Source organism: Bidens hawaiensis, unplaced genomic scaffold, assembly GCF_021521415.1.
Source record: "Bidens hawaiensis isolate Kalapana, Puna unplaced genomic scaffold, B.hawaiensis_p1.1 tig00021687_1, whole genome shotgun sequence".
NCBI lineage: Eukaryota > Viridiplantae > Streptophyta > Magnoliopsida > Asterales > Asteraceae > Bidens > Bidens hawaiensis.
Genome location: NW_027493371.1, coordinates 107,231 through 128,435, shown reverse-complemented (window position 1 = coordinate 128,435; position 21,205 = coordinate 107,231). Strand labels below are relative to the sequence as shown.

At 39.2% G+C, this 21,205-nt stretch overlaps 1 protein-coding gene across 1 annotated transcript; it reads right to left on the bottom strand.

Moving 5' to 3' along the window:
* Window positions 1-17,970: 17,970 nt before the first annotated feature.
* On the bottom strand, window positions 17,971-18,750 carry LOC143564002 (uncharacterized). The gene is made up of 2 exons (XM_077051406.1): window positions 18,211-18,750; window positions 17,971-18,132 (listed from the first exon to the last, which is right to left on the bottom strand). The coding sequence occupies exons 1-2, from the start codon at window positions 18,748-18,750 to the stop codon at window positions 17,971-17,973; spliced, it is 702 nt and encodes a 233-aa protein (XP_076907521.1).
* Between the last annotated feature and the right edge of the window lie 2,455 nt (window positions 18,751-21,205).

Sequence of the window (21,205 nt, the reverse complement as noted above, 5' to 3'; positions counted from 1 at the left end):
GAAGGAGGAGATGCAGCTGATGATCAAGGATGCTATCATTTAGGTGCGTCAAGACATGGATAGGCAATCCATGAACATTCATCGAACTATACTTGGGCTGGAGACCAAGACCAACAACTGCACCAATGCCATGGTGAACACTGTTGCTGGTGGAAATGTCTTAACCTTAGCACCAAAGGTTGACATTCCTAAACCATCTTCATTTATGGATAAAGGAAGCAAAGGTTGTGGAGAACTTCTTGTGGGAAATGGAGAAATACTTCAAAGGGATCAGTGTCATAGACGATCAAAGGAAGATCAATACGGCGTAGGTCTACTTGAAGGATACAACGGAGTTATGGTGGAGACGTAAGACGGTGCAGATCGAAGAAGGTATGTGTCTTATGAATACTTAGGCTGACTTCGTTAGAGAAATCAAGAAGCAATTCTATCCGGAGAATGCTGAAGATGAAGAAAGGCTTCGTCTTCGGAATATAAGACACTCCGGTTCCCTCAAGGATTACATTAATGAATACACTTCGATTATCCTTGAGATACCGGATCTTACTAAGAAAGACCATCTCTTTAACTTTCTCGCTGGCTTACAAGCTTGGGCTAGAGTTGAGATCAAATGAAGGGGTGTCCAAGATTTCTTTTCAGCCATTTTTATAGCTGATTGGATTCCAAACATTCATGATCTAGATGTGAATAAGTCAAATGACTTCTCCCTAGGCCTATTAGTGAACCTTATCTCCAGGGATTATGAAACTAGAAATATTCTTGTTATTGATTCGACTCATATTCCCCAAACAGTAGACCCCGCTCTAATAGCTCCGAATAAATTAATACGTGCATTAAGATACAAAGGCTTCTTCTTCCACAACAATGAAAGCACTTTTTCACTCTTTCATATACTAGGGGATTGGGCTCAACGACTACCCCCGAAGAGAGGTGGAGAATAAGAAGCCCAAGGATCGGAAGCCTAGCCACGAGAAAGGTGGGGGAGCTAAACCACATCAGCCCAACGAACATAAGAGTACGCCGCAATGGAAGTCCCGTGATAAGAGACCCATGAAGAGAGATGACCATTGCTTTATTTATGATGGACTTGGACATCAAGCTAGGGAATTTCCAAAGAAGGCAAGCCTTCATGCCATGATCGCTTGTGAGGAATGTTGTAAGGAAGATAATGATGCTTGCATGGGGTCAATGAAAATACTTAATGCGATCAAGGCACAAGTTGAATGCCGATCCACACCGAACAAAGGGCAGCAATTTTTTCGTGCAAGTGTAAGGGGAAATCAGATCCGTGTCATGGTTGACACAGGTGCCACTCACAATTTCATGGCTGTTGAAGAGGTTAAACGACTTGGTGTTAACATCGTTCAAGGGAATGGTTCCATCAATACCGTTAACACCAACGCTAAGCCAATAGGTGGGGAAGCCAAGAACTTTCATGTTCATATTGGATATTGGGCTGGGCAACTTAACTTCACCATCTTTGAAATGGATGACTTCAAGGTGGTGCTTGGCATGGAATTCTTTGATCAAGTGCGAGCCATTCTCTTGCCATATGACAACTCTATTTGCATTCCTTGTGAGGGGAAGACTTGTATAGTGAACATGGAGCGTGGGTTGAAGGAAGGGCCGAAAACCATTTCAGCCATACAATTCAGAAAAGGATTCAACAAGAAGGAGCCACGCTACTTGGCTGTAGCAAAGGTGGAGGGTCAAGTAGACAAGCGGGTTGGCGTGCCAACCGAGATCAAAGAAGTCCTAGAGGAGTTCAAGGACGTTATGCCCGCTGAGTTTCCCAAGAGGCTTCCTCCACGAAGGGAAGTCGATCATGAGATTGAGCTAGAACCAGGTTCTAAGCCCCCCGTCCAAGGCTCCTTATCGCATGCCACCGCCCAAGTTGGAAGAGTTAGGTAAACAACTTAAGGAGTTGTTGGATCCTGGGTATATTCGTCCTTCAAAAGCCCCGTATGGTGCCCTGGTGCTGTTCCAAATAAAGAAGAACAGGTCTCGTCGAATGTGTATCGATTACCGGGTGCTCAACAAGATTACGGTGAAAAACAAGTACCCTATACCGCTCATCGCTGATTTGTTCGATCAACTTGGAAATGCTAAGTACTTTTTGAAGCTAGACTTGCGGTCGGGGTATTCCAAGTAAGGATTGCTGAAGGGGACGAAGCCAAGACAACATGCATCACAAGGTATGGCTTGTATGAATTTCTAGTGATGCCCTTTGGTGTCATGAATGCACCAGCCACGTTTTGCACCCTCATGAACAAGCTCTTCCACCCGTTTTTGGATTAGTTTGTGTTGGTGTACTTGGACGAAATCGTAGTATAAGCCGCACCATGGAGGATCATGTGGCGCACTTGCGGAAAGTGTTTCAAGTACTACGAGAGAACGAGCTGTATGTCAAGTTGGAAAAATGCTCGTTTGTCCAAGAAGAGGTGGAATTCTTGGGCCATAAGATAAAGGAAGGTAGACTTGCACTCGCCACCGTCTATCCTTCAGCAGGTCTTACACGACCTCTTCTCCCAACTCTCGGCTGTTTGCTCTTGGGGTTCCACAACTGAGTACCAGGTCTTTTAGCAGGAGGGGCCCACTTCTTATCCTTCTTCTCTTCCACCACCACATCATCCGTTGACAAGTCGTCGTAAACCATTTCTGCGAGCCCTACAGCGGAATCAAAAGTACCTGGTCTACCAGCCTTGACTAAGACGCGAACCTATTGCGGCAACCCCCTAAGGTAGCAATTGATCCGCTTGGCCTCAGTGTTCACAAGTCCGGCACCAACCTTGACATACGGTTGAATTCAGTGGTGTATTCGAGGTGTGTCATCTTACCCGCCTTCAGACTCAAAAACTTCATTTCAACCCTCTCACCCTCCGCATCAGCACAAAACCTCTTCATTACCAACTCCTTCAAATCATCCCACCGCATAGCTTTGATCTCCTCCCGGGTCTTCCTTTGTTCAACAGTTTCCCACCAATACATTGCCTCCTCACCGAACGATTGGGTAGCATACCCTACAGCTTGATCGGGACGACATTCGCTAATTCGAATAATTTTATCCATGGCGGTTATCCATTGAAGAATAGTGATTGCGTCTCCCAAGCCAGTTTGCTTCGGCGGATCACAGCCCTTGAAGGACTTATAGTTGCATCCACCTCGACCCCTTTTCCTGTCATCGACCTTTACCGACTTAACCACACTTGATTCCTCCTTCTCTTCCTCATCATCCTTCTTACTCCTTTCCCCCGATTCTCAGCAGACTTTTCAGGATTCCAGTTCTTCGCAGCTGTTGCTACCGCTTGAGCAATGGCAGCTTGAACGACATGGTCAAGTTGATACCCTTCGTTGTTACTCGGATTTCCACTGGCTGCACTTCCTTCTCCCTCAGCGTTAGTAGCTGCTTCTACTGACGGTTCTCGGGCAACACGTGGCTTACCACGACGTCCCGTACGTCCTCCTCTTCCAGCAACTTTCTTAGCTCCAGCCATTCATATTCTATAAGGAAACACAAACATCATCACTTAAGGAACCATTTAGACAAGGATAGTAAGGCTAACAGGTAATAACAGTGGCCAGCTGTGATTAGCTGATCACGTTATTCTCCATGTCCTATACACTTCCCTTGTGAGTCCACTTGTGCTAGTTCTACTTCGAACAGTTAAACAATCAAACCATACATATCATCACATACTCCTATCCCTAGAAATTTAAGCTAGCATTCATACGTTCTTTATTTAGAAATCATGCAAACATTCGTTCATTATTCTACTTTACATGTGAACTTAATCACATTCTTTACCTTTACTTAGCTTTCTTGAGTGACACATGGCATTCTCGTACTGACATCTTCTTTCTTTTCTTACTTTAATCCCATTCTCTGTTCGAGTGTAAGCATGTAGGATGCTTAAATCTCTCGAACTTTGCTTTGATACCAACTTGTAAGGCCCCGTTACCGGTGCCCTACTTTGGACGTTAGATTTACTCATAAACACAGTTCTAAATATCAGAGTTAATAAAAAATTTTGCGGAATAATATAAAAGTCAACCATTCATTACAAACATCCATAACTTGTCTTTCAAAAACGTAACATAAAACATAGTATTTCAAACATCACGACAAATCTCCAGATGCCAGCCTCTTCGGATCCTGCCATGTGTCTTCCTCAAGCCAACTGTCTCAGTCGATTAGCCTGCGTGCATACTAAAAGTCAGCCACGCCGAGTGAGTTCTAGTTAATCATACAATATTCAATACATTCATAACTACGTACTTCATACTTTCATAATTCGTTCATAATATATATACTTACCTTCACACTTTATTCTAAGTTCTACTTTACATTATTCTATTATGCCTCAGATATTATTAGGGTCCGGTCCCTTTTCTGCCTTGAGTATTATTAGGGCTCAGTCCCTTTCTGCCTCGAGATTTATAAAGGGCTCGGTCCCTTTTCTACCTTGAGTATTATTAAGGCTCAGTCCCTTTCTTCTGTACCTGGCTATCTCTTACATTCCTTCATAGCATACATACGTACCATTCGTACATTATACATAACATTTTAACTTGACAGTACGTGCAGTATTCAAAGATCGTTCGCGTACCAACAAGCAATCATTCATACTTTATATACGTATCGCTCATATCTCCAACTATCACCCGACGGTACATGCAATATCTGAAGATCGTTTACGCACCGTCAAGCATTCATCTATACATAATCATATAAGGCATACTCTTACCACTTAAGGTAAGTGTATTAACTAATCACATCGAGTATGCACACAGCACCGAAAACATAACAAGGAGAAGGGCTAGAAACGCACCTGAACTATATTACGTTCATCGTTAATTGTTGTTCCTTTCCTTTGCTGTGCTCGACTAACTGTATAACAATTACACATATCAATTTAACTATCACTACTCACATCGCGTTTCTAGTCTAGTTATAACCCTCAACGAACGGGGGTCCGGGGGTAGCGCCCCTGGAAGCGGGGTCTAGGGGCGGCAGCCCCTAACAGGGTTCAAGAGGCAGAGCCCCTGGCTGGGGTCGAGCTAGCAGGTCAGCTTGGAAAAAGTTTATTTCCCATTAACTGTCTTAACACATTTTCCATTAGAATTTTGAATCATTAATTAATTTACTAACTTAAAAGTTCAAGGGCTTCTTTGTATTTAAATCACTCTTTTTTTAAGTCCAGGGACCATTATGTCATTTTGTTAAACTTCTAGTTCGTTACATTTCTCTTAACGAATTGGGTCATCATAACGAACTGGTCCTTGTAACGAACTGGACCCTTTAACGAACTGGTTATTTAAATGAATTGGACCTTATAATGAACTGGTCCTTTGACGAATCAGTTCATGTAGCGAATCAGTCCATGTAACGAACTGGACCTTCCAATTCGTTATCTCCTTTAACGAATGACTATAACGAATCAAGAGTAATTCGTTATCTTTTCCCTTAACGAATTGAACACGAACTGAAGCTAGTTCGTTATGCTTTCTTTAACGAATTACTAGCGAATCACCTCTAGTTCGTTAACTCCCCGTTAACGAACTAGGGTTAGGTCAGAGAATGTCAGAACATTCTCTGACATTCCATCTTAACCTCGTACCACTTTCCGGCGCCGTGGCCGGAAAAACGCGGTTGCGCTGGAAAAACAAGTTTTAATTCGTTTTTTCAACATTTTTCGCCCCGTTCGATCCAGATCTGAGCTAGGGTGATCCCTAAGCTCATCTTAGGTTCGGTTTATACCCGATTCTACTCGGATCTCGTGAGTTTAACGGTTTAACGGTGTCGGCTCGTCATTTCGTGATCATAATTAACGGGTTTAAGCTCATACAACATCATACTATCATTACCTTGGATCGGTGCTCGATTTACCCTTGGGTTCGGCTAGAGAGAAAAGAAGAAACAAGAGAGAAAGCTTAAGTGTGTGTTTTGGTGGTGTATGGAATATGTGTGAAATGAATTATTTATGGGTGATTAAAGGTTTATATATTTATGGATCATGGGCTTAAGCCCATGGTCTTTTCCTCTTTCTTTCATAAACCAAGTCCATAACCCATATCCATTTAACCCAACACTAGCCCGACTCATAATAACTCGCATTTTCATTTGTTCCCTTAAACTATCTTTGTTCCCTTTTCAAGTCTTTGAATCGTTGTTGCGTTTTGGTGATCAAGGCAAATCTTAGAAGGTGTCTAAGAGCCGCACGTGAGTGTAAGGGTTATCTCCATGACATTATGCTTAACAAAAGGCTAATAGCTAAAACAATGCTCCCAAGCATCAATCAGACACATAACCAAACCAGTGTGATGCCTCTGTTGATCTAGCTTAACATAAACCTAAATAAGATGGCTATTAAACTAAGCCTTATAAAGAAAAGGCACGTGGTGACCTGCTAAAACCCATAGAGACATATAAATCTAAGATAAACTTTTTAATATTCAAATTTATAAAAATATATCGGCTCATCCTTTGATGATACTTGGTTACTTCGTTGATGAGCACACAAATTAAAATTACCCTAAGTATTTAGTTAATAAACTTTTATCCCGGGATTTTCACCCAAAACAAAGATATTACCAGCAATGTATTGCCAAGCAACACCTATATTGAATAAAGGCTACTAGAATCATTCGACTCCAAGCCACCTTCACAATACAATCTAGTAAACTAAAGCTCAAAAAGCTGAACCTTAATCGGGTTATCCTTGATGTATTGACGAGAATGCATGATACTTCATCATATATTCATATATCTAGGATCTAGTCTTTGATTATAAAGAAATAGATCAATTAGGGCTAGTGTGTGTATTCTGAGAGCAAATTGATGGAGTTTGGGAAACAATTAGATAATAATATGATCGATTCGTTATAGAAATCATAACTTACAAGGTATTTATACTACCACATCCATTCTCTAACATGCCTGAGAATGGACTATCATTCGCTAACATACTAGAGAATGGCCTAGACTAAATAAAACTCAAATGCTAGATAGTCCCGCTTAAGGACCTATTCGACCAAAACCGCATTCGCCAAACATGCCTGGCGAATGGGTAAACCATAACTACATAACAAGTCCCTAGACTATTATAATAAGACCAAATACAGATCACAAAGACCGAGACAACAAAACGTATATCAATAAACTCCCCCTCATCTCATGCTTGTCTTTATCTCTTTAAGAATCGCTTGGTCTTTCAGCCAGCTCCACAATTGATCCCAAAGGCAAAACAAGTTCAAACATCCCTCTAAAACTGCATCGTAAGCTTGTTGTCTTTGTTATATGCCCACCTTATCTGATTCTTGAGTAACACATGAATGTCTTCTTCAAAGAGGTTCACAAGCCACATCGAATCAAAAACTCTTATGAATCTCACAGTATCTCCCATACTAGCACAATCACAGCCTCACCAGTCTTATCATAATAATACCACCTATTAAAATCCTTATAAAAGTTACGTGGCATCACTTTCAAAGGTATCTTCTTCATACTCCGAGGCGGCTTCACTTTCAACACAAGCTTTCTCCACCTAGTTCTCGGATCAATTTCATAAATTCTTTGTCTTTTAGGAACCTGTTGATGGAAAAACTTAAACCCATGATTGACCTTATATATATTAAGTGGCTATGAAACTACCTAAGCAACTCGACTTTCCCACGATTAATAAATGGACAGCTGACCAATTTACGAACATCCCATCGAGGCATAAAGAGAATGTCAGTGAATCTTTCAAAATACTGCATACCATTCTCCCACTTTACAATACAGACTTTCATTTTGGGCTCGTACATCCAGGAAATAGTATCAGCCTTTACCATCTTCAAACTAATCAGATAATAAATGAGGTCAAAACTAAGCGGGTCTCATTCGTTATTAGTTATAACAAATGAGCCTTACGTTAAAAAGACTAATATACCCCTATTAGTTATCTATTACATTATAACAAAGATCGAGACGTAAAACGATGCACTAACAAACTCCCCCTCATCTCGATTTCTTTGTTGTCTTCATTTCTTGAATTTGCTAGTCTTCCAGTAAGCACAACTATGAATCCCAAAAGTGGAACATACTCGAACAACCCTTTGGAATTGCATAGATTGCTCATTGTCTTTAATGTTCGCCCATCTAATCCTAACACTTCGTTGTCAGACTCAGACAGGTTGACTGGCCACATAGGGTCAATAACTCTTATAAACTCGGACTTGAACCCCGATCTTAATACAATTATGCCATCTCCGGTCTTGTCATCATAGTACCATCGATTAAATATCCAATAAAAACTTTGGGGAAAAGTCTAGCGTACTTTCTTTAAAATGTGCGACGGATTTACATTAAGCACAAGTTTCCTCTAGCCTGTAAGGGGATCGATCTCATCAATATACTTTCTTGTCCGCACAGCCACAAGAAAGTGTATCAAGAAACTTGAGTCCATATTTTTATCTAGTGTATCAAGTGACGGTAAAACCAATCGGCTAACTGATAGCCACCTCGGTTCATAAATGGCTTTATCGCTAATGTGCGAACGTCCCAACGTGCCATGGTAAGCACGTCAGTAATATGTTTGTAATATTGAACCCATGCTCCCACTTCACAATACATACCTTTAACTCTAGTTGCATATCCACGAGATAATATTACCCTTCACCATCTTTACTGCAACAAACTTCTTCATCTGGTATGCAGATTCTCGAGCCTTTGATTGCAGATAATCTTCTTTCTCAGCATATCTCATTGCCTCGATAATCTTTTCATCTTTGACTGTTATGCTTAAACATATTATCAGAAGTTTGTGACTCAGGTTCTTTAATCTTTTCTTTTCTTTTCGTTTCTCTTTCTCCTTCTCTTTCCACAAACGCTCTTCACTTCTTCAAAGTGTTTGTTGTAAGGAACGGAACCCCTTCATCAGAGTTAAGTTGAGTATACAATTCTGTGTATTCCTCAGCAGTCACGTCCTCCATCTCAACCTCATCATAATCAAGAGTAGTATTCCCAGATGGAACACTTTTATCAAATCTCACTTCTTCACTATCTTCCACCTCCACATCCTCTCTTTTCTCCATCCTCCTTGTTTAAATTAAGAAGCAAAGAGATTTGTTCTTTAGTCAACGAATGGTCAACAAACTCGCCTTCTTCAATCCCGTCTACATCCACCATACTCATAACCACCCCTCGTTCGTACATAAATACCACCATTTTTACTTTAAGAGTATTAATGTGCTGCACATTGGTGGAATCATGATACACCATAAACTGCTTTCCCAAATTCCCTTCAGCAGCAACATTACCAGATGATGAGGCACCACCACCTGGTTGCTGATCAAATCTGCCAGCTTCAGGATCTTTATCATCATCATGATCCTTTAATTTCTTCAGCATATCTTCTTTACATGTAAGCTGAAGGATTAACTGATCCGGATTATTCAATCTCTCCCCCCTGAGCAGTAACCAGGGCTTTCAACTACTGGTTCTCTCTTTGTACAAACTGCAAATGCCTCATCATTTGCTTATGATTAGCCCTCATTTTTTCTTGAAACTATCTATCAGCAGCCATTTGATTCTCCTGCATGTGGATCAGATTCATTAGTTGGAACATATAATGTTGTACCAGCAGATTGTAAAAATTAGGATGAATCAACTGCATCGGGCCGGTAGGTCTATTAAATGAGATGAATGAATAGTCTGGTATGTGCATTGGTCATGCAGGTACTTATGAACTTATCGTAGCCAGAACTTATTGAGGGAGGTCATTGTAGATAGTACCGATTGAGGTATCAACATGAAGTGTGGATATTGAAGTTGTAGTCATAAGTGTAACCACCGGTATACTCTGTATGGGTGTGTTTTTTAACTGTACCCTTATAACGAACCCAACTCGAAGCGACCCGAGACCCGAATAACCCGACTCGAATTCACCTGAACCGATTAAACTCCTAACCCAAGATAAAGCATTCGAGTCGGTATTTGGGTTGAAAAACCCAATTCAGGTTGAACCGAATAACCCGAAGTATAATACATCGATGCATGTATCCCTAATTTTTATAGGGTGGTTTAGCGGTGAAGTAACATAGTGACCTTATGAATTCTTGTTCGGATGTTCTCAAGAATCCAATTAATATTAAATCTATCACAACCCAATGTATTAATCACCTTAAAGCATGTTGAGAATGTATCTTCAATTCAAAAATCAAATAGTATATTATTTAAACCAATATGTATTGAGCATGTTTCTTCAATCTACACAAGTATTGATCCACAAGTTACAACACTCCTTCATGCCATCTAATGCATGTTTGTATTATAAATTTCATATATTGCTAAATAATATATGTTATTGTTGAATATGGCTATACATTATTGTTTTATAATGGCTTGGATATTGGTTTTATAATTTTTGATATTGTTAAAGGTAGATAATTATATTTTTTAATTTGTTCAACCTGAAACCCGACCCGATACCCGACCTGTTCAACCCAAAACCCGAACAAACCGAACTTATTTGAATCGATTCTTTGGTCAATTTGTTTTGAGCTCAAACACGAACAACCCAACCCGAACAACCTGAAAAATACCCCTAGAACTCGATGAAGTAGTATCAGCTATCTGTGGAGTAGATACATTAATAAGAGTAGTCACCACAACCCTTGGACCACGTGGTTGTGGCTCCTGAATCTCAACACCATAACCCCTTCTGGTTGTTTTCTTCTCAGGCTTTTCAATTGGAACATCCTTTCCTTTCACCTTATGTTTATGAGCTGCCACTACAACACCCTCATCACCACCTGGACCACCATCACCTCTGGGACTACCATTATTACCATTACCATCACCACCTTCACGTCCATAATCTGAATCGTCATTGATCCGATGATCATTAGGTTGAGAAACATAATCATCACGAGCCAAATGACCAATCAAACGCTTATATCTTGGCTTTGTTTGTGCAGTCTGATCAAAGTATACTTGTACACATCGCATAGTATCATCATTCATATGCTCTAACTCAATTTGATCAGCTCTAATCTCTGGGTATTTGACAAGATTCGGCTCTTATTGATTAATGATCATCTGCAGGAAGTAAGGATACATTAAGAACTTGTTCTTTCGTGTAGGGAAGTTCTCCTTAAGGTGATGGAACACCATCTCCGAAAAGTTAATGGCTATTCAATATTGAAGCAAAAAAAGGTGATTGAAGCATAAATAAACACTCATCATACCCTCCTTTGCGTGTCACACCCCGAATTAGGGCCTAGGCATGTGATCACAAGTTGGTACCTGTTTTGTAAATATATCAGAGTTATGGGTAAATTTTATCGGAAGACTTTAGGTTTGAATATATATTAATTTACATTGAAAATTTACTTGGGATATATGTTACATTTACAAGGATTTAGTTATAAAATATGGAGCCATCTCGTACGCACTTCAATCTTCATTAAGACTCCAATCCTTTCTAATGCTACTTATGCTTAATTACCTGCAATGGGTTGGAAAAATATGTTATCTATATGCTGGTGAACACGTATGACTCTATAAAACATTTGAATGACATTAAAATACAAATATAGTTTTCTCGACAATCTCAGCGGAAGCATTTCTACTTCTGGTATATGTATCACTACCCTACACACACAATTATTCCCGAGCCACGTAGCCCTTAATGGAAACTAGTTATAACCGTTAGCCCGCGGCCACGTAGCCTTTGACTGTTTAGGCTGAACGCATAGTTTGGATCCAGACACATGTGTATTCGGTCTGAGTTGATTTTATTTTCTACTTTGTATTATAACGTTTTAGAGATCACGTAATCTCATGTAAATATTGACTGACTCCTTAAGACAAATACTCGTCCATCTTATCGAGTATAAATATGTTTTGACTGATTGTAAAAGGTTAACGTATTCACCTGTACCGTCGGTGTTGGAAACCTTGATTGATCGATCGAGAATGATATTTAACCTATACATAATAGGTTCCTATAAATATCTGAATGGTGTTTTGATTAAGCTATATCTCTTATGCTTAACCTTGAAATTGTTTATCTTTGATTGTGAATGAAAGCACTTAGTTTTTATGTGACGTTTGATGTAGCATGCTTTGGCTTAATAGGTTATAACACATTGGTAAGTTTCTCCAGTAAGTAAACGGGTCCCTCGGTTGATTGGGATTTGTATGAATTACTTTTCCTTAGGCAAGAAACTTACTACTAGTGATATCACCCTTACAGTTTACTAAATTCACGTCAAAATATATCTCTGTTTAACATTACTTTGCAATGAAGTAACGTTTATGAAAACACGTTTATGAATGTGAATGTTTAAAAAATACTTTCAAGGTTAAAGGCCATAGCCTTGATTGATTGTCTAAGCTATAATTCAAATAACTTAAACATAACTCCTACATTGAATCAGATACTTAGAATGATAATAAGAAAAATGCAGGATCTTGATCTACTCGTTTATATGATTGCTACTTGATTATAACCTCGTTACTTGCACAAACTTCACGAAAATGGCACGTCGGTTCGTCTCGGTTTTTGGGCACAATCCCCTATGCTTAAGTGTGTGAAATTGAGTTTGTTTTGGGATAAAAAAGGGTTATGCCCGTCACCCCCTTTATAGGTGAATTTTGGTACCCATCGCGATACGCGATGGGTTTTCTCACACCCGTCGCGTATCGCGACGCCGCAATTTGACGCCGCCATACCAGCTTGTGACACGTGGCCTGTCATATCGTGCCACGTGTTGACACGTGGTTGGATATGTGTCTAGTGACTCAGCATGGTCATCGCGATACGCGATGACCGTTGTGTTTGGGCCGTAGCGTATCGCTACGCCGCCCATTTCTGGGTTTGTATGCAAGGCCATCGCGCTACGCGATGGGCTTATGTTTGCCCCGTCGCGTATCGCGATGGGTGAAGTTTTCTGAATATTCAAGTTTGGTCCCTATACTTTATAAGTTAACTAATTTAGCTAAAATTTTATAGGGTTATAGACGTGGTGTTACATCCTCCCCACCTTTTAAATGATCTCGTCCTCGAGATTTATTGGAATAGATAGGATATTTCTTCTTCATTTCTAACTCGAGCTCCCATGTATACTCGGGTCCTCGTCTTGAATCCCATTTGATTTTTACGTGCTTGAGATGCTTATGCTTAAGGAACTTGATCATGCTATCTTCTATTTGAATTGGTTGTTCTACAAACTTAAGCTTCTCATTGATCTTAACATCTTTTAATGGCATGGCAAGAGTTTCGTTAGCTAAACACTTGCTTAGATTGGATACGTGAAACACGTCATGAATGCCTTTCATTTCATCATGCAACTCTAGACGGTAAGCAACTGGTCCTATTCTATCAAGTATTTTAAATGGTCCAACGAATTGTGGACTCAATTTTCCTTTATTCCCAAACCTTACTACACCTTTCCAAGGCGATACTTTCAATAATACTCTATCGCCTTCTTTGAACTCTAATGGCTTGCGGCGAATGTCCACATAACTCTTTTGTCTATCTCTTGCTGCCTTCAATCGTTCTCGGATTTGTGTAACTTGATCAGTGGTTCTTTGAACAATTTCGGGTCCTGACAACTGACTATCACCTGTTTCAGACCAACATACAGGTGTCCTAGACTTTCTTCCATACAAAGCTTCAAATGGTGCCATTTAGATACTCGTATGATAACTATTGTTGTACGGGAATTCCATTAAAGAGAGATGAGTGTCCCAACTTCCTCCTAAGTCGATGACACATGCACGAAGCATATCTTCTAAGGTTTGAATCATACGTTCACTTTGGCCATCAGTTTGGGGATGGTATGCAGTACTTAAGTTTAGTCGTGTCCCCATGGCTTTTTAAAAACTTGACCAAAAATTTGAATTGAAACGACTATCTCTATCGAAAATGATGGATAGTGGCACACCATGCAAAGATACTATGTTTTCAACGTATAATTGTGCTAACTTATCCATGCTAAATGTTTCTTGTATCAGAATAAAATGGGCAGATTTGGTAAGTCTATCTACAATAACCCAGATTGCATCATTCTGACGAGAAGTCTTAGGGGTTGTTTGGTTCATTAGATCTGAATGAATCAGATCTGAATGAGCATCTGTCCCATTCAGCAACAACAGTAAGTCTGAAGGATTCAAACTTAATTTTAACCATTCAGATGTTTTTCTGTTTGGAACCAAACAATCTGAAGTCTGAATGAATCAGATGTTTACATCTGAATGGTTCCATTCAGATGTAAACAAACAGCCCCTTAGGTAACTTCATGATGAAATCCATGGTTATTATATCCCATTTCCATATTGGTATTTCAGGTTTTCGTAGTAATCCTAACGGCTTTTGATGTTCAGCTTTTACTTGAGAAGACGCCAGGCATTTGGCTACATAATACATATAGAACAATATCTTTCTTCATACCGATCCACCAATAATCATCTTTTAAATTGTGATACATCTTGTCGCATCTTGGATGCATCATATACTTAGACTTATGAGCTTCTTCTAGAATCTTGTCCCTTAAATTTCTGACCATTGGTACCCAAATCCTTGTACCAAGTCTAAGTATCTCATCACTTCCTTTGACCAGTTGATCGATTGTACCATCCTCTTTTTCGGCTTTAATGTATCCTTCTTCCAGTGCTAACTTCTGAGCTTCTTTTATTTGACTAGCTAAATTTACTTTAAGTTCCAATCTTAGAGCTCGGACTCTCTTTGGTTTCTCATGTTCATTCCTACTTAAGGCGTCAGCTACAACATTCTCCTTTCCTTCATGGTATATGATCTCACAATCATAGTCATTAAGCGTTTCCATCCAACGCCTTTGCCTCATGTTCAATTCCTTTTGATCGAATATATGATTCAAGATTTTATGATCGGTGTATACTATGAACTTTACACCATACAAGTAATGTCGCCATAACTTCAACGCGAATATTATAGCGCCTAATTCAAGGTCGTGTGTGGTGTAATTATTTTCATGAACTTTTAACTGTATCGAAGTATAAGCAATTACTTTCTTTCCTTGCATCAAAACACATCCCATTCCCATGTGCGAATGTAACATCCTAAATATTATAATGTTAAATAAAGAAAGTTACATTTAGTGATTTCGCGTTATTAATTAATTAATATCGACTAAAGAACGGATCATGGACTTAGATTAATTAAGGTGGGTTAAATGGGAATGGGCCTTAGGTCCATGGGCTTTAAGGGATATAAATATCCCCTAAACCAACCTAAAACCCTAAACCCTCATTCATTCCCATCTTAATCTCTACACACTCAAAACACACATATACACTTACACCTATATACGGCCGAGAGCAAGAGTGGGATCCAAGACCAAGTAAACGAGATTCTTGATAGATCCTTCAATACGCAAGATAAATACAAGATCTATGGTCCGTGACTAAGCCAAACAAACACGAAAAAGTACGTTTTGATCTTAAAGTTTACGTTTTTATAAACGTTTATCCTTGAAACATTAGAACGAGAATGGATCGGGTATGAGTGAAACGTAAAGTTCTAAACTTGATGATAAAACCGCCTAATGGACCCGTAAACATAAACGGCTCGCTAAACCGTAGTTATGTTATTAAACGTTTTAAGCCGAAAGGTCCAAACTTTATGTCTTTCCGGGCTAAGTTTTACCCGAACTAGGCCATGGGAATGATCGCGGAGTTAGTTAACGTAATATCCAAGAAATTCTCAATGAAATAAGGGTGATTTTGATGATTAAGATTGAACAGAGGCGAATGCTGAATAACTTTGCCTGCAAGCCAACTTCACCTTCATGCAATTTCGCTTGCAAGCAAGTTCGCCAGCCAAGTTCGCCCCTGACAATTTCGCCACAATAAGTTCGCTGTCAAGGTTAACTTCGCCTAAGGCCAAGTTCGCCAAACTGTAACTTCGCCTGGTGATAAGTTCGCCCATGATAACTTCGCCTAAGGCTAAGTTCGCTAATGCTCAACTTCGCCTGGCATATGTTCGCCTAGGGTTAACTTCGCCGAACACTAACTTCGCCTATGCTTAAGTTCGCTAACGATAAGTTCGCTTAATGTTAAGTTCTCTTATTGTTAAGTTCGCTTAATGATAAGTTCGCTGGAGTTAGCAAATAACTCACTCAGCGTAGCTGACTTTTAGTATGCACGCAGGTGAGTAGGATGAGGCAGCTCGCTTGAGGAGACACGTGGCATTGAATAAGAGGCTGGCATCAGAAGGCTCAAGACGTGATATGTTTTAATTACTTTGTTTTTGAAAGACAAGTTGTTGTTTAAGACAAGTTTTGAATTGTTACGAAATGTTTTATGAAAGTTTTTAATGTTCCGCGAATGTTTTAATTAACTCTGATATTAGAACTGCGTTTATGAGTAAATCCAACACGAAAGTAGGGCTACCGGTAACGGTGCCTTACAGCGAAGCATCACAGTAAATGGTAAAGTTCTTTAGTCCTTCTGGCAAGGCCAGGATAGGTGCATTGGTTAACTTTTGTTTGAGTTTTTCAAATGCTTCTTCTTGCTTCGGTCCCCATTCAAACTTAATTGTCTTTCTTGTGAGTGAAGTTAATGAAACGGCTATTCCGGAGAAGTCTTGAATAAATCTTCGGTAATATCCGGCTAAGCATGGAAAAATTCGGACTTGAGTCGGTGTCTTGGGTTTCTCCCATTTAGTTATAGCTTCTATTTTTGCTGGGTCTACTTGAATACCCTTCTTATTTATAACATGACCAAGAAATTGAACTTCGGACAACCAGAATTCACATTTGGAGAATTTGGCGTGCAATTTCTCGTTTCTTAGGGTTTCAAGTATGATCTTGAGGTGATCTTGATGATCGTCCTTGGATTTTGAGTAAACAAGAATGTCATCAATGAAGAAGATAACAAACTTGTCGAGATATGGCTTGCAAATTCGATTCATCATGTCCATAAAAGCTGTCGGAGCATTAGTAAGTCCAAATGGCATAAAAATGAACTCATAATGTCTGTATCAGGTTCTGAAGGCTGGCTTCGGTATATCTTCTTCTTGTACTTTCAACTGATGGTAACCCGATATAAGATCAATCTTTGTAAAACAACTTGCTCCTTGGAGCTGATCAAACAAATCATCTATTTTTGGAACTGGATACTTGTTCTTAATTGTGACCTTATTTAGCTCTTTATAATCTATACACATCCTCATTGATCCGTCCTTCTTCTTTACAAACAGAATTGGAGCTCCCCATGGTGACGAACTCGGTCGTATGAATCCTTTTTCTAATAACTCATCTTGTTGTTTCTTCAATTCTTTCATTTCCGTAGGTGCTAGACGATAAGGAGATTTAGCTATTGGTGAAGTTCCTGGCATGAGGTCGATCTTAAACTCTACTTCTCTATCTGGCGGGGCTCCTGGTAACTCGTCAGGAAACACATCTTGGAATTCAGATAATATTGGCACTTCTTCCATTTTCTTGGGTTTAGGGTATTTAGTTACATAGGCCATGAATGCAAGGCATCCCTTACCTAAGCAACTACTTGCTTTTATCTTAGAAATGACTCCTACCTTTCCTGTTTCTTTGTCTTCGGTGATACGAATGGTATTATTTTTAGACGTTCGAATGTCAATGGCTTTATAATTACATAAGATACGAGCTTGATTAGACGATAACCAGTCCATACCTAGAACTACATCAAAACCTGCCAATGTCTTAGGTAACAATTGTACAGGTATGACGTGATCAGCCAAAGAAATAGTCGCTTTGTTTAAAGCTTCAATTATTCTACTTACATTTCCATCAGCAGTTTCGACTTCATAATGCTTATCTAGTTTAACTAAGGGTTCACTCAATAGACAACAGAATTTATAATCTATAAAACTTTGGTTCGCACCTAAGTAAAAAAAACCCTAGCATAAACATTATTAATAGGAAACGTACTGGTGATCATGTCCGGTATATCAGCTGCCTTCTGGGTGTCTAGCATAAAGACACGAGCGTTTCCTTTCTTGGCATCTGTCTTGGCACCGCCGCCACTGTCGACTTCTTCTTTGGACACTCATTGCTAAAATGCCCCTTTTCACGACAATCAAAACATACCACTGCTTTCCTCTTGCAGTCGGCTTCCACATGTCCCGGTCTCTAACAGAAATTACATGTGATGGTATTAGTTGGTCGAAGACATCTAGCGAAATGTCTCCTTCCGCAAGATTTGCGTACAGGGTGACTGTACACAAACGCCCCTTCCCTCTTCTTCTCAACTTTTCTCACTTTACCTCCAACTGGCGTCTTGCCATCATCTCTCCTTTTCTCATCTCGATTTCTAATCATCCCGTCCATCAAATACCCGGCCAACTCCATAGCAGTTTCCGTCGTGGACGGCATATATGATCGAACTAAGTCACGGATTTCGATTGGTAACCCGTAAATGTATCGCGTCGCTTTGTTAATTTCTGGAGTGACCAAGTGAGGTACAATTCTGCAGTATTCAAGAAACTTGATGTTATATTCCTTGAGGTTTGTTCCCACAACCATATGGTTCCACAACTTAGTTTGTATTTGATCCATTTCATTAATCGGGCAGAACTTCTTTAATATTATGGCATTAAATGTTGCCCAATCCAATATATACAGGTTCTCTCTACCCTTGATTCCGATTAGTGTATTCCACCATTCGAGTGCTCCCCCCTTGAACATCTGGGAGGTATATTGAACTTTCTCCCTTTCCGTGCACTTACTAATCATTAATATCGACTCCATTTTCTCCAACCATCGGAGGGTAACTATTGATCCTTTATCTCCATAGAGTTCTTTGGGATTATAAACTTTAAAAATCTTGAAATCACAACCTTCGTGTATTTTAAGTTTCTTTGTTTTGTCACAGAGGTCGTTTTCATCTGTTGAGCTTTCATCACTTGCTTCTTTCTCTGTTTTTTTTACCTTTCTTACTTTCTTTCTTCTTTGATTCTCTTTTAGATTCTTTCTTTGAATTAACATTTTCACTTTTGCTTTGACTCACCCTTTTATTAGAATGAGAGGCGGTCCGACTTGGGTCGTTTTTCATTTAATCATAGAGTAGTATTATAGCTTCTTTTATTAGATCGCGAATACTGAGCACGTAATCCTTCGGTATCGCTTGAATGTTCTCTTCAACAGTCTTTTCTTTATTGTTGTTTATTTGCATATCGAGATTACTGTTAACTTTATCTTGTCTTGACATGCTGTTACATGAATAAGACAAGATTTAGGAAAAGACAAACTTTTTTTCATAATACATTATTTATTTACAAGAAAGAGTACATAATAGTCACAAAATAACTATTCCTAGTACTTAATCCACTTTTTTAACAAGATTTTTCATCTTGTCACATTTCTTAACTATTTTCTTTCCTATCCTTTTCTTGTCCACTTTCTCGTTCCTCAGCTCGTCCATCACCGAGTTAGGCGGGTTAGGATATCCCGTAGGTGCAGATGCAGCTGGGAAGAGATAAGTGTTCTCTAGTGGATAGAGGTGGATTTGCAACATATCATTTCTTCATCCGGGATATTAGTTGTGTAAAATTCCCAGATCAAGTTTGTCTCTATATGGATTTCATTGGCTTGTTGGGAAATTGATGGTCTTGGTCCAACATATGTTGGAAAATAAGGATTTTCGTTTTCCTCATTTTCTTCCACGGGATCCTCCTCTGATTCATAAGGATTTCTGATTAGTGATTGAACTAATCTCTTTTTGTATGGCAAGATAACCCTCATCCTTGGTTTACAGCTTGGTTCGGCATTAGTTTGTGGAACTTGGTATGTGTAATCCGGTGGTGGCAATCCAAAATGCCATTTGCTTTGGTCAAATTAACAGTCCATCCAGCTTGATGAATCAGTTTCTTGTTTGATCTTACTCTGCACTTCAGGCTCCTCGGAAGGATGGTAAGTTGGAACTTCAGATGAATAGTATTGGGGAATGTTGTCGGTAGTGTTGTCGGAGATTTCGAATTGGGCATTGTTGACTTCCTAGGAGATACGCGGGTTGGCTCCCATAGGGTAATATCAGAATGATCGGTTGATTGTGACTGAAAAATCTAGTGTAATAACTACTGCTACTCTTCATATCGGATGGTTCATAATTGAATGTCGGTTTTGATCGAATGGCAACTCGGCGTCTGTGACCAAGATAGTTAATGTAAGACATATGCACTTTAAGGTTAAAGCTTAGGTAGTAATGTTTAAATAGGAAGTTTACCAATATAGGAAGTTTACCAATCCTATCTTATCCATACGAATTATAATAAAAATAATAACTTTAAGGTTAAATCTTAGGTACTAATGTTTAAATACCTAATTCGCTGAAACCGATGGCTCTGATACCAACCTGTCACGCCCTGACTTAGGGCCTAGGCATGTGACCACAAGTTGGTACCTGTTTTGTAAATATATCAGAGTTATAGGTAATTTTAGCGGAAGACTTTAGGTTTGAATATAATATTAATTTACATTGAAAATTTACTTGGGAATTAAATACCAACGTATTAGATTACAAAATATATGTTTCATATTACAAGGATTTAGTTATCAAAAACGGAGCCATCTCGTACGTGCTGCTATCTTCATTAAGACTCCAATCCTTGCTAATTACCTACAATGGGTTGGAAAATACGTCAGCTATATGCTGGTGAACACGTATGACTCTATAAAACATTTGAATGACATTAAAATACAAATATAGTTTTCTCGACAATCTTAGCGGAAGCATTTCTACTTCTGGTATATGTACCACTGCCCTATACACACAATTATTCCTGAGCCACGTAGCCCTTAATGGAAACTAGTTATGACCGTTAGCCCGCGGCCATGTATCCTTTGACTGTTTAGGCTGAACAGTTATGTTTGGATTCAGAGACATGTGTATTCGGTCTGAGTTGATTTTATTTTCTACTTTGTATTATAACATTTTAGAGATCACGTAATCTCATGTAAATATTGACCGACTCGTTAAGACAAACACCCGTTAATCTTATCGAGTATAAATATGTTTTGACTGATTGTAAAAGGTTAACATATTCACCTGTACCGTCGGTGTTGGAAACCTTGACTGATCGATTGAGAATGATATTTAACCTATACATAGTAGGTTCGTATAAATATCTGAATGATGTTTTGATTAAGATATATCTCTTATGCTTAACCTTGAAATCGTTTATCTTTGATTGTGAATGAAAACACT

What these genes read in the sequence shown, in the direction of transcription:
- LOC143564002 (XM_077051406.1), bottom strand. Translation starts at nt 18,750, where the DNA reads ATGGAGTCGATATTAATGATTAGTAAGTGCACGGAAAGGGAGAAAGTT. An exon ending in CGTTTGTGTACAGTCACCCT is followed by an intron (nt 18,133 to 18,210) that starts GTACGCAAATCT and finishes AATTTCTGTTAG; the next exon opens with AGACCGGGACATGTGGAAGC.